Source organism: Akebia trifoliata, chromosome 11 (assembly GCF_017979445.1).
Source record: "Akebia trifoliata isolate Shusen 1 chromosome 11, ASM1797944v1, whole genome shotgun sequence".
Lineage (NCBI taxonomy): Eukaryota > Viridiplantae > Streptophyta > Magnoliopsida > Ranunculales > Lardizabalaceae > Akebia > Akebia trifoliata.
This window is the reverse complement of record NC_141385.1, coordinates 38,528,708-38,540,374: the sequence shown is the minus strand read 5'-3', so window position 1 is coordinate 38,540,374 and position 11,667 is coordinate 38,528,708. Positions and strand designations below refer to the sequence as shown.

The 11,667-nt window shown below is 34.4% G+C and overlaps 1 protein-coding gene across 1 annotated transcript; it reads right to left on the bottom strand.

Annotated features, from left to right (window-relative positions):
• Positions 1 to 587: 587 nt before the first annotated feature.
• On the bottom strand, positions 588 to 11,241 carry LOC147391549 (RNA-binding (RRM/RBD/RNP motifs) family protein). Its single transcript, XM_086459676.1, has 4 exons — positions 10,857 to 11,241; positions 10,670 to 10,768; positions 2,364 to 2,654; positions 588 to 946 (listed from the first exon to the last, which is right to left on the bottom strand). The coding sequence occupies exons 1-4, from the start codon at positions 11,193 to 11,195 to the stop codon at positions 809 to 811; spliced, it is 867 nt and encodes a 288-aa protein (XP_086315802.1). The 5' UTR covers positions 11,196 to 11,241; the 3' UTR covers positions 588 to 808.
• Positions 11,242 to 11,667: the final 426 nt, after the last annotated feature.

Here is an 11,667-nt window from a genome sequence, read left to right as displayed (position 1 = left end):
CCGACAACTTCAAAACATTGTGTAAAACTGTTAGGGAACTGGGTGCAACTGTTGGAAAAAGTATACGAAAATGGAATAATTCAATGAAGGAAATTTAAGACTTCAAGGCTCAAAATTCGATCTCTTTAAGACAATTTTCTCCCTTACTTGGTTTGAACCACAATTACACAAAGGTCTAAAAAGTATTGCCTTTAGGATACAGAGAAGCCTACACTCAAGTTGTTAAACTTCCAACAGCAATTGTATTATGATACATGAGATACATTGTATCATAATCAATGTATCTCGTTCAAAAGGAAGGTAGTGATGGAGAATAATATATAGCAATAGGATATTCTACAATGGAAAGTATTAATTAGTTAGAATATTTATATGAGGCTAGTTTTTATATCTTGGTTGATGTAATTTCTATGAACATCCAAGAATTCTTAATAAATCATTTCTTCTACAAAAACAACCGCTATTCATGTGTAGGTCACAATAAAGAAGGATCCCACAAAGATATAATCTTGCACTTGAGAGGTATAAAGTTTCAAAAAGAATATCTGTGCATGTGTGTAAGAAAATACAAGAGGCAGCTAAGTACATAACAAATAAAGGCGGATTAGATCAATGTTTAAGAAATAAAATTTGATGGTCAATCTACAATACTAGTAAAAAGATGACGACAAAACTAATGGAAATAATGGATAGAACCTGGAGAATATCTTCCGTATCAATTCTATATGCAGGCGAGGTGAAAAAAAACGGCCCATCTATGTTACAATCTTCCTCTTACTCGGGAAACCCATATGTTTTGTTTCAACTATTACTCTTCAGTTTTCTCTACGGCATTGCTTGCCTCTTCTGGTTGTCCTTTGGCATTGTCTTCCTCCTCTGGTTCACTTTCAGATTCATTGACGTTCTTCAGACTAAATTTTAGACGAACGGGTCGGCCTAACAATTCCTACATCAAGAAGATTAACATGATCAAAACATTTTTCATAGTTGTGATATAATATTCATTGAAATATAAGCAAGCCGGATAGAAAAAAAAGTATAATAAACTTTTAGAAAGAGAGCTGTTATTGGCATCCCAATTTTTTACTTCTTACACCCCAATTTCTTAAATTACTTTTCACACTTCAATTAAAGATTAAAACACACTCTTCAAACACTACAAAGGTTTGGCTCAGATTATAATCAGTAGTTGTTTACAACTATGATTAGGCTCACATAAAAATCCTAATCTAACAAATAGTTATCTAAACAAAAAGTGAGAGTTTCTATTGGCACTCCAAGCTTTACTTAATCTCGACCATTGACCTTTTTTTTATATACTTTAATTGCGGTGTAATAAGTAAAAGTTGGGGTGCCAATAGCAGCTCTCTTTTAAAAAGTGCAGATAAATATAGTGAATATTAGGTACTCAAAAAACAATGATCATAGGATGAGCATCGCTGAGACTGATATGAGCTAAGACTAGGAACGGCACTATTAAAAATACATACATTCAAGAGAATATAAAAATAGCTCCAATAGGAGATAAAAATAAAGGGTAGATTTCAATGTCAAAAGGGAGCATCCAAATAGTTTACCTGAAATTCTGTGATTCATAAATGGATTGAACTAGACACCAAAACAAGAAGCTAATATTTTTTTGAAAATAGGAAGTCTAAACAAACCCAGAATAAAACATCAACATATTTTTACCATTATAATAAGAGAAGGCGGAGTAGAAGTGGTTCGACATCAAAGTGTGAGTGGCCATAAATGTCCCCACTTTTCTATGTAAATTAAATATATTCAGGGTCTTTTTGGTGAAAAAAACCAAGAAAAATTGCAACCCACGATCACGTTGGTTAGTTTTCAAAATTACAAAAGTATCCTTTTTACTATGTAATCTTCAAAAAAATCTTTTAATCGATATCTTAAATTACATGTGTGTTTGCACATGCCACCTTCTAGTATAAGAAATGAGAACAGATATTAAAGATAAATTGTACACAATTTGGAGTCAGCTAACTAGAAAGTAATAACAAAGTGAACTTATCAAGAAAATCAGCTAGAAATTAAATACTGAAATGAAGTGCCAACTTAGCTAAGTGGTAAGACATGTAGAGTGTTGTTCCCATGTCCTAAGTTCAAACCCCCTTTAACCCAACTTCATTTGCTAACCATTAACCCTATAATTATCAGAAAAAAAAAAATACTGAAATTCATAAAGACATCCAAATCAATATAAAAAAACACTCACAACACATCCAAATGACCAACAACGTTGAGGAAAAGAATACAAAGCAAAATACAGTCTCCACTAATATGTTGCAAAGAAGCAAGAAAGAAAATTAGCTGCCAAGAGGGGAGAATTGAAATTTGAATACCTTTCCATCCATAGCAGAAAGGGCAGCCTCAGCTTCCTCCTTTGTGGCAAATGAGAGAAACCCATAGCCAGCAGATCTTCCTGAAGGGCTGTCGAAAACTACTCTAGCTGAAACTGGATTAAAACTACTGGAGAAGAATTCTCTGAGATGGCTAGACCTAGCTTTCCATGCAAGATTGGATACATAAAGCTTATGGCGTGTCTCGACAGCAGGCGTAGCTGCAGGAGGAGGAGGAGAAGGTTTCTTCATCCTCTTCGCAAACTCCACCTTTATAATCCTTCCTGACAATTCCTGAACCACCAAAATCCAAGTTAAAGAGAAAGCAAATTTGAAGAAAGATGTCGAAAGAAGAAACTAAAATGGTATTTTTAGTACAACCCAAAAACTCAAAAAAAAATTATAATTCAAGCACTATCAGACGTTCAGAAGCCACAATCCAAGAAAAAATTGAAGTGCCAAAAATTAACTGAAGGCTAGCAAAAAAGGGATTTGTCATGGCACTCTAATGACCTTTCCCCCATAATCATGCACCAACAAAATAAGAATTCCAAAAAACCCACTTTACTAATAATAATGAAAAGAAAACATTATAAAATGTCAAGAACAGCTAGGGTTTCTAGGGAGGTTGAAGGTAAGAAGGTATGATAAGAAACCCAGGAACATCATCTCTGTATTCTTCAAAATTTTCCCGATTGTTTTACAAAATTTTTGTAAATTTATCCAAATTAACTGAATTGAACCCCACCGAAAATTTACCTAATCTGAACCTTGTTACTATGGTCCCAAGCCTTTTGTGTAGTCTTTATTTAATAATTTTGGAACACCCATCACCCTTCCTTAGTCTCTTCATCTTAAATGAAAATCTTCACCTTTAATGCATCAAAATATCTAATATGATCTAAGTTACGATTTTTTCTTTTCAGTAATTTGTGCAATCTTGTAGACATCCTCTCAAGTTCCCACCATCTTACATAGATCTTCAAATGTATTCTATATAGCTTCATTGACCATTCTCTTTGCTTCTATTTTAGCATATCCATATCTTTCTAAGTTATCTTTGTTTATAGTCATTTGCCAAGCTTGCAGTAGACAATTTTTTTAAACCTTTTGAACCTTATCATTCCACAATCAAGTTTCATATATGCATTGATATTTCCTATAATCTCTCCCCCCCACCCCGATATATATATATATATATATATATATATATATATATATATATATCCTCTTTCAACACTCTTTTAATACATTGAGCTACTTCACCCCACATGACTGTGGTCTCTACTTCTGAGACCCAAATTTCTTCTTTATTAATCTATTTAAAATATGTATATATATAGGGGGGTGTTCAATGGCCAACTTTTTAGCAAACTTTTTGGCAAAACATTTTTCAAAACATGGGTTAGAGGTTTTGGAATGGGCTGATTTTTGGTGAGGATGATCTCTACGGTGAGGAGATCATCCTCACCAAAAATCAGCCCATTCCAAAACTTCTAACCCCATCAAAAACAGTTTACAAAAAATGGACGGTCCACGATTTTTCAACTGGTAAACATGGGTTAGAAGTTTGGGAATGGGCTGATTTTTGGTGAGGATGATCTACTCACCGTAGAGATCATCCTCACCAAAAACCAGCCCATTCCAAAACCTCTAACCCATGTTTTGAAAAATGTTTTGCCAAAAAGTTTGCTAAAAAGTTTGCCCTTGAACGCTACCCATATATATATATATAGATATAGATATAGATATATACAGTTATACACACAAACAAAGAAATTCAATCCTAACAATTATTCTAGAATTTGTAGCTCCAATAAACAAATAATTTCAATCATAATCACCATTTATTTTTGTTAGTTGTTTTGGGCGTCCATGTGAACCCCAACCCATGTTGTTCACATATTAAGACTCCTCTTGGAGTCAGAGTCTTAATAAGGTTGAGTCTTAATAAGAATAGGAGACTACAACCCTTATCTTATTTTCTCTATAAATTGATAAGATGTGGGACGTGAATAAATAAAAAATAAAACAACAGAATATAGAAAATCAGATTCTCCCAAAAAGAAACCCTCTTCTCTAAGTTGCAGTTTTCTAGGTTTCTATCAAGAGGACCCTAGGGTTTAAGGCGTGGAAATAGTAACAACTCTAGTAGCGTCGACGTGATGGATTTTTTTGTTAAAAACCCAAATCAATTAAAAAAAATTTCTGGTAGTTGAACTCTTTAAGGTTTTGTTCGATCTAATAAAAATCGATTTGGGTTTTCAACCAAAAAATCCGTCACGTTAATGCTACTAGAACTGTAGCTGTTTCTACGCCTTAAACCCTAAGGTCCTCTTGATAGAAACCTAGAATTTAAGACCTGGAAACAACGACAGCTCTAGTAGCGTCGACGTGACGGGTTTTTTGGACTTCCGATCTCCGGCGATCGGCTCAAGGTTTGGATCTCCACTGAGACAAGAAGGTACGCTCCCTATAAATCCTAACATTGGTATCAAAGCCAAATTTTTTGTTTTGTGCTCCGTCGTGTTATTCGAATAAAAATCCAAATCGACGACGGGGTAATGTTCCATGTTTATTCCTACATAACTCAAGATCATCAGCAGTAACATCTAGTGATACACTCCCACTATCCTCGACAATCATCAAAAGGTTTAGTTATCCCACCCTCGTCGAGAATAGGTGGGGGTTCTTCTTCTGATTCCGGAGTTGGTTCTATCAACTCATAGAACTCATGTAACAAAACAAGGAAAAAAAAAATCTCTTTGTCCAAACTAAGGATTAAAGAGGAAGCAAAATCATCGTGGATGAACTTGGAGAGCTTCACGACCAAGTGGCAACTTGCCACGTCGGAGCTTCGTTCCAAGAGCAGTCACGACTTGGCCTTGTGGCAACCTTGGCATAGATCTGAGGCACACCACACACGATCAATCCATGCTCACCGCATGAAATCAACAAATCAGGTGAGTCTGATATGTTCTCTTCTCATGTTCATCGTTTAAATCTTTTTTTTTTTTTCTTATTTATTTTTTTTATTCTTTCTCCTTTTGATTCTACCCTCTTCTCAATTTTTATTATTATTTATTTTTATCAACTTCGACAAGAACTAACAGAAATCGAAAGAAAAATAGGGTCTTCTGAGTGTCTGACGAGGGTTCAAAGAAAAACCCCCAAATTTCTGATTCAAATTGATTTAGGGATTAAATAAATTTATGTCCTCAAAAATCAATTAAATTTTTTTTCTAGTAGTTGAACTCTTAAGGCTTTGTTCGATCTAATAAAAATCGATTTGGGTTTTTATTCGAACAACACAACAGAGCACGAAACAAAAATTTTGGCTCTGATACCAATGTTAGGATTTATAGGGAGCGTACCTTCTTATCGCAACTAAGATCTGAATCTTGAGTCGTATCGCATTGAGTCGATCGCCGGAGATCGGAAGTCAAAAAAATTAGTCACGTCAACGCTACTAGGAGCGTACCTTTTTTTATTTTTATTGTTTCGTGCTTCGTTGTGTTGTTCGAATAAAAACCCAAATCAATTTTTATTAGATCGAACAAAGCCTTAAGAATTCAACTACCAAAAATTTGAGGGTTTTTCTTTGAACCCTCGTCAAACACTCAGAAGACCCTATTTTTCTTTTGATTTCTGTTAGTTCTTGTTAAAGTTGATAAAAATAAATATATATAAAAAAAATCGTGAAGAGGGTAGAATCAGAAGGAGAAAGAATAAAAATAAAAAAATAAAATAGATTTAAACGATGAACATGAGAAGAAAACAGATCAGACTCACCTGATTTGTCGATTTCATGCGGTGAGCATGGATTGATCTTGTGCGTGTGCCTTAGATCCATGACAAAGCTGCCACAGATCCAAGCCGTGGCTATTCTTGGATCGAAGCTCCAATGTGGCAGGTTGCTGCTTGGTCGTGAAGCTCTCCAAGTTCATCCACGATGGCTTTGCTTCATCTTTAATCTTTAGTTTGAACGAAGAGATTTTTTTTTTCTCCCTGTTTTGTTACAGTTTTTTTTTCTCTAAGAAGAAGATGGGTTCAACAGAACTCTATTCTCACTAATAGATTGTCTTTAATTTGATTTTTTAAATATACAACAGTAGTTGTATAAGTAAATGACATTGATATTTTTTTTTAATATACATCAAAAGCTGTATAATTAAATGACATTGGTTTTAATTTTGTTTGTTAGTATACAACAGTGGTTGTATAACTGATATACACTAAGTTCAACAAAACTCTATGATTGTTGACATAATGCATTGAAATAGGATTTTTTAATATACAATGGCAGTTGTATAATAAATTGCATTGTTTTTTTTTCTTTTTAAATTGCATTGAGATTGCTAAAATTAAATAGGTTTTGTTTAATACATCTTTATACAGCATGTGTTTGATGTAATTCTTTAACACATAATACGCATTTTTTTTTTTGAATGGTTGGGATTTCCAGCAACAATTTTGTTAATTTAAACTCCACGTGTATCTATTCTTTATTGTTGTTTATTGTTCCAAAACTTGTCACTGTCATGCGACAATATGTGGGAGTTCTTTTAATGCACTTTTGTCTGATATGAAATAAAAAAAATCAACACACTATCCTAGGTAGTAAGATGAGTGTTGATTAAGAATTTGATTCACTTTGTCTTCAAGCAAATAGTCTTTTTGTACTCTTATATATAAATGCCAACACATTTATATATATTTTTATGAGAATGACCCCTCTCTTTATAAATTATATTTAGTATGCCCATATTTTGATCTGATTTACCAAAGGGTGGGTTTATCACATAGATGTGTAATTGGGTAGATCTAATGCATTTTACATTCATGATTATTTGTTTGATTATAGTTGTTGGAATAACATGATGTCAACAATTTTGTTTTTTATCAAATTTAAATATTTATTATTTTAATTACAATTTAGAGTGGTAACCTTTGGGATTTCTCTTGAAAATTTGTGCATCACAGATTTAGCAATTAAGATCAAAAGAGATGATTGTTAACTTTGACAATCGTCAATGTTTAGTTTTTCAATCTGATGTTATAACATTGATCTTGATTGGCTGATGTGAAGGATTGAGCAAATTTTTTGTGTGTGGCATAATTGATAAATATAACCAAAAAAAAAAATTTAATTTGTACACGTTTTTACATTTTTTTTATATAGTATTTTGTAATGGCATTTAAAAACGTAGTAGCGGATTTAAATAAGGGAGAGAAACTGGATGGTAATAATAATGACATTTGACATCGTAAAATCCAGTATCTCTTAGATGAGCAAGGGGTCCTAGATACTTTGACCATAGTTATGGACAAACCAGAAGAAGGGACTTCTGCACAACACCGTCGTAGCATGGACACATACCTGAATTGACAGAAACAAGATCGGTGCACTCGCTTTACTATGCTAAGTAGCATGTACAATGAATGATCTTATTGGTGAATTTGAGTTATCAAACAATCAAAGCTATGTGGGATGCTTTGAAACTGTCATTTGCAGGTACTTGGAATTAAGATCACTCGTGATCGTTCTAAGAGACTTCTTTATTTGTTTCAGGAAACTTACATTAATAGAGTGCTCGAGCGTTTCCATATGCAAAATTGTAAACCCATAGACATTTCAGTCCAGAAGGGACATTCCTTACATCTTGGTCTTTGCCCAATGACGGATGCAAAAAAGGAAAATATGGCACAAGTGCCCTACGCAAATGCAATTGGGAGTTTGATGTATGCTATGATGTGTACTCGACCGGAGATTTGTTTTGCAGTAGGATTGGTCAGTCGTTATCAAAGTAATCCAGAAACTACTCATTGGAATGCAATAAAAAGAATTTTTCGATATCTACGTGAGACTGTAGATTATTCACTATGTTACCAGATAGTAGATTTGCGATTACAGGACTATAGTAATGCTAATTGGACTAGTGATTTAGATGAGCATAGATCCACATCAGGTTATGCATTCTTGCTTGGAGGTGGTGTTATTTCTTGGTCTAGCAAGAAACAGTCTTATGTTGTATTATCCACGATAGAATCAGAATACATTGCATGTAGTGTTGCGGTTCAAGAAACTGTGTGGTTGAGAAGGTTCCTTATTCGACTTAATATAGTGCATAATGCTTCACATCATGTATCATTGTATTGTGATAGCATGGCAGCACTGGCATATACAAAGGATCCTAAATAAAATGAAAAATCAAAGCACATCGATATTCGCTACCACTATATTCGAGATATAGTTGTGCAGAAGGAGGTAGTCTTATCTCATATTTCTTCAGGTCAAATGGTAGTAGATCCTCTGACTAAACTTATTCCACGAGACATTTATCATACTCATGTTATGAGTTTGGGACTTCGTAGGTTTTAATTTGTGATTGTAATAGACTTCTTATTTTATTGGATTTTCCTTTTTATATATAGATATTTATTATTTTCATTCGATTATATCATCAATATATTGCATTCTTTTTGGATTATCTTATACCCACACATTTTTTTTATTATGTTTTTGAACATGGACTTGTTTTTCGTCATCAGGCTAAGATCATTCACTCACATAATGATCACTCTGACACATAGATTGCGAGCAGGAAGATATTATTTAGACAATTAAACCTTAAGGGTTGAACCAATTTTACAATGTGTAATGATTGCGAGCTTGATAATTGTATTATTGTCACCTCGAATTTTGTCGAGATGAGATTCATAAGAATCGATTATGATTCATAGACTTCTAGAATTATAAAGTCTAGAAAAGCCGGATGTGAACTATAATTAGGTACTTTGATAAGCAATTGGATTGAAAAGTTCAGGTTAGGCGCTTACAATGCGACTAGACTTAGATCTGTATGGAGTTGAGGTTGACAAACTCTTGAGGAACTCCACCATAGCATGTAAGTCATACTACATACGCTATTTATTTTTGACCTATGTTTACCTATATGAGTAAGTGAATGTTTCTCTGTTTCCTTACTTTGTGAGTATTTTGAATAATTAGGTAAGTATCGTGCCCTTAGTGACTTATGACTATGTTGTAAAGTAGAGGTCAATGTTTACTGACTCTAGCATGTTACCTATGACTAGGATTGATAAGGTATAATGGAACATGACTGGGAAAGAAACTTAACCAATACTAAGTAACATGAGGGCTTGAGGAAATTATTTGGCATCATATTCTATTGATAGATTGTACATAATGGCTAGAGCTTGTGTCGGCACTGATATTTCTACTTTAAAAAAAAAAAAAATTTGTATACTATTGTATGTTCAACAAAATATATAGATTTACAAATTATTTTGATTTTTGGAAAGAAAGTTCGTGTATTGTGTACAAGGTTGAACAGTGTTCTGAGCTTAGGCTCATGAGGGTTTGGAAAATACTAAATCCGATGTGACCAAATAAGTCTAGGGCATATGTGAGTTATAGGAGATGAGATGTGTTTCGTCAGTTAGATAGAAACTTGACATAATGCTCTCTCTGGAAGTCAAACTCCCGTTGGTCGCACACTTTATTCCCTTGTATGAAGAAAATACATGCATAACTTTATATGAGTAGATGATTGTTGAGTCTCACCATGGACGAGTGGGAGAATGGTAGTTGTTTGGGCATCCATGTGAACCCAGCCCATGTTGTTCACATATTAAGACTCCTCTTGGAGTCAGAATCTTAATAAGGTTGAGTCCCTATTAGAATAGGAGACTGTAACCCTTATCTTATTTTCTCTACAAATAGATAAGATGTGGGACGTGAATTAGAAAAACAACAGAATATAGAAAATCAGATTCTCCCAAAAAGAAACCCACTTTCCCTAAGTTGCAATCTTCTAGGTTTCTATAAAGCATAGAAACAGCGACAGCTCTAATAGCGTCGACGTGACAGTTTTTTGGACTTCCGATCTCCGACGATCGACTCAACGTGACACAACTCAAGGTTCTGATCTCCGCTGCAACAAGAAGGTACGCTCCCTATAAATCCTAACAATTTCAAGTCCCACACCCTTTAACCAAAATCCATTTCTAAAAGATACATCAAAACCAAAGAAACTCAATTCAAACTACCTATTATTCCAATTCCTACCCGCCAAAATCTGCCACTTAACCAAACCCCATTTCAGCAAACATACAAAAAAAATCAAAATTAATTAAACCCTAAACCCATTTTAGCAAATAGATGAATAAATAAATAAAACAAATAAATTCAATCCAAAGTCCAAAAAGAAAAATTAATAGAAACCCCTTGCCAAAAACGCATTAAAAACAGAAACCCAAAAAATTTAAATCCCAAAAATACTCACATACGAATCAAATTTTTCGATAACAGCACGAGCCTCGTCCCCAGAACTCATAGTGATGAAGGCGAATCCTCTGCTCCTCCCATTCTTCTGCTTTATAATCTAAAACACCGCAAAAGAATAACAAACCATCTCTAAGATAATCAAAGAAAATAAGAAGATAAAAAACCCCCCAAAGTAGAAGAAGAACCTCGACATCTTTCACAGTGCCACATTCGCCAAAGAGACTCTTAATATCAACGACAGAGAAACTCCATGGCAGATTAAAGATGTAGAGTTTCCTCCTATTATCCTCTAAGATTCTCTCTTCGGTGTCCTCTACTGAGATTTCCTGCACAGTGGAGTACAGTTCGAACCCGAATTTCTTCTTCGAAAGAGGAGGAAGAGAAGAATTGAGAGAAATGGTATGGCTAGAAGTGGAAATGTAGAATTTGAAGGAGAGAGAAGGTTTAGAGAAGAAGGGAAGCTGTAATGGAGATGAAGAAGAGAGGAAGGAGAGAGAGGTTGCTGCGCCCAACGATGTGGCCATTTAGTCAGAGAGAGAGGACTCTGTTTCTGTGTGAACGTGAGATGAAGCCTCATCTGCTTGTCTCTGAATTGGAATTTGATTTAATGACTGTTATGCCCCTGAGATTTCAGGATAAGACTAGGAAGTAGGGCTGGTAATGGATCGGATCAGACCCGAAATTCGATCCGTTCTAATAACTCTGGTCTGGATACAGGATGTGGGTTTTGATAAGGATCCGATCCATTACTTATCAGATCAGTATTGGATCAATTTTGACCAGATCACACAGGGCCTGATATGTAGAATATGAGAAAGTGGTCTATAAATTATTATTGGTAAAAAATCAACAGTCCATATTCTAAATCACTTTTGATGGGGTAAGAAGTTTCAAATTTGGCTGATTTGTTTTTTAGGATGATCTTCTCATCACAGAGATAATCCTCACAAAAAATCAGTTCAATCCAAAACTTCTAACCCATATTTTGAAAAATGA

Coding starts and splice junctions, on each gene's coding strand:
- LOC147391549 (XM_086459676.1), bottom strand. CDS start 11,195: ATGGCCACATCGTTGGGCGCAGCAACCTCTCTCTCCTTCCTCTCTTCT. Junction 2,655..10,669: donor TCGAAAAATTTGATTCGTAT/GTGAGTATTTTT, acceptor TTGGTGGTTCAG/GAATTGTCAGGAAGGATTAT. Junction 947..2,363: donor TTTCTGCTATGGATGGAAAG/GTATTCAAATTT, acceptor TTCTTGATGTAG/GAATTGTTAGGCCGACCCGT.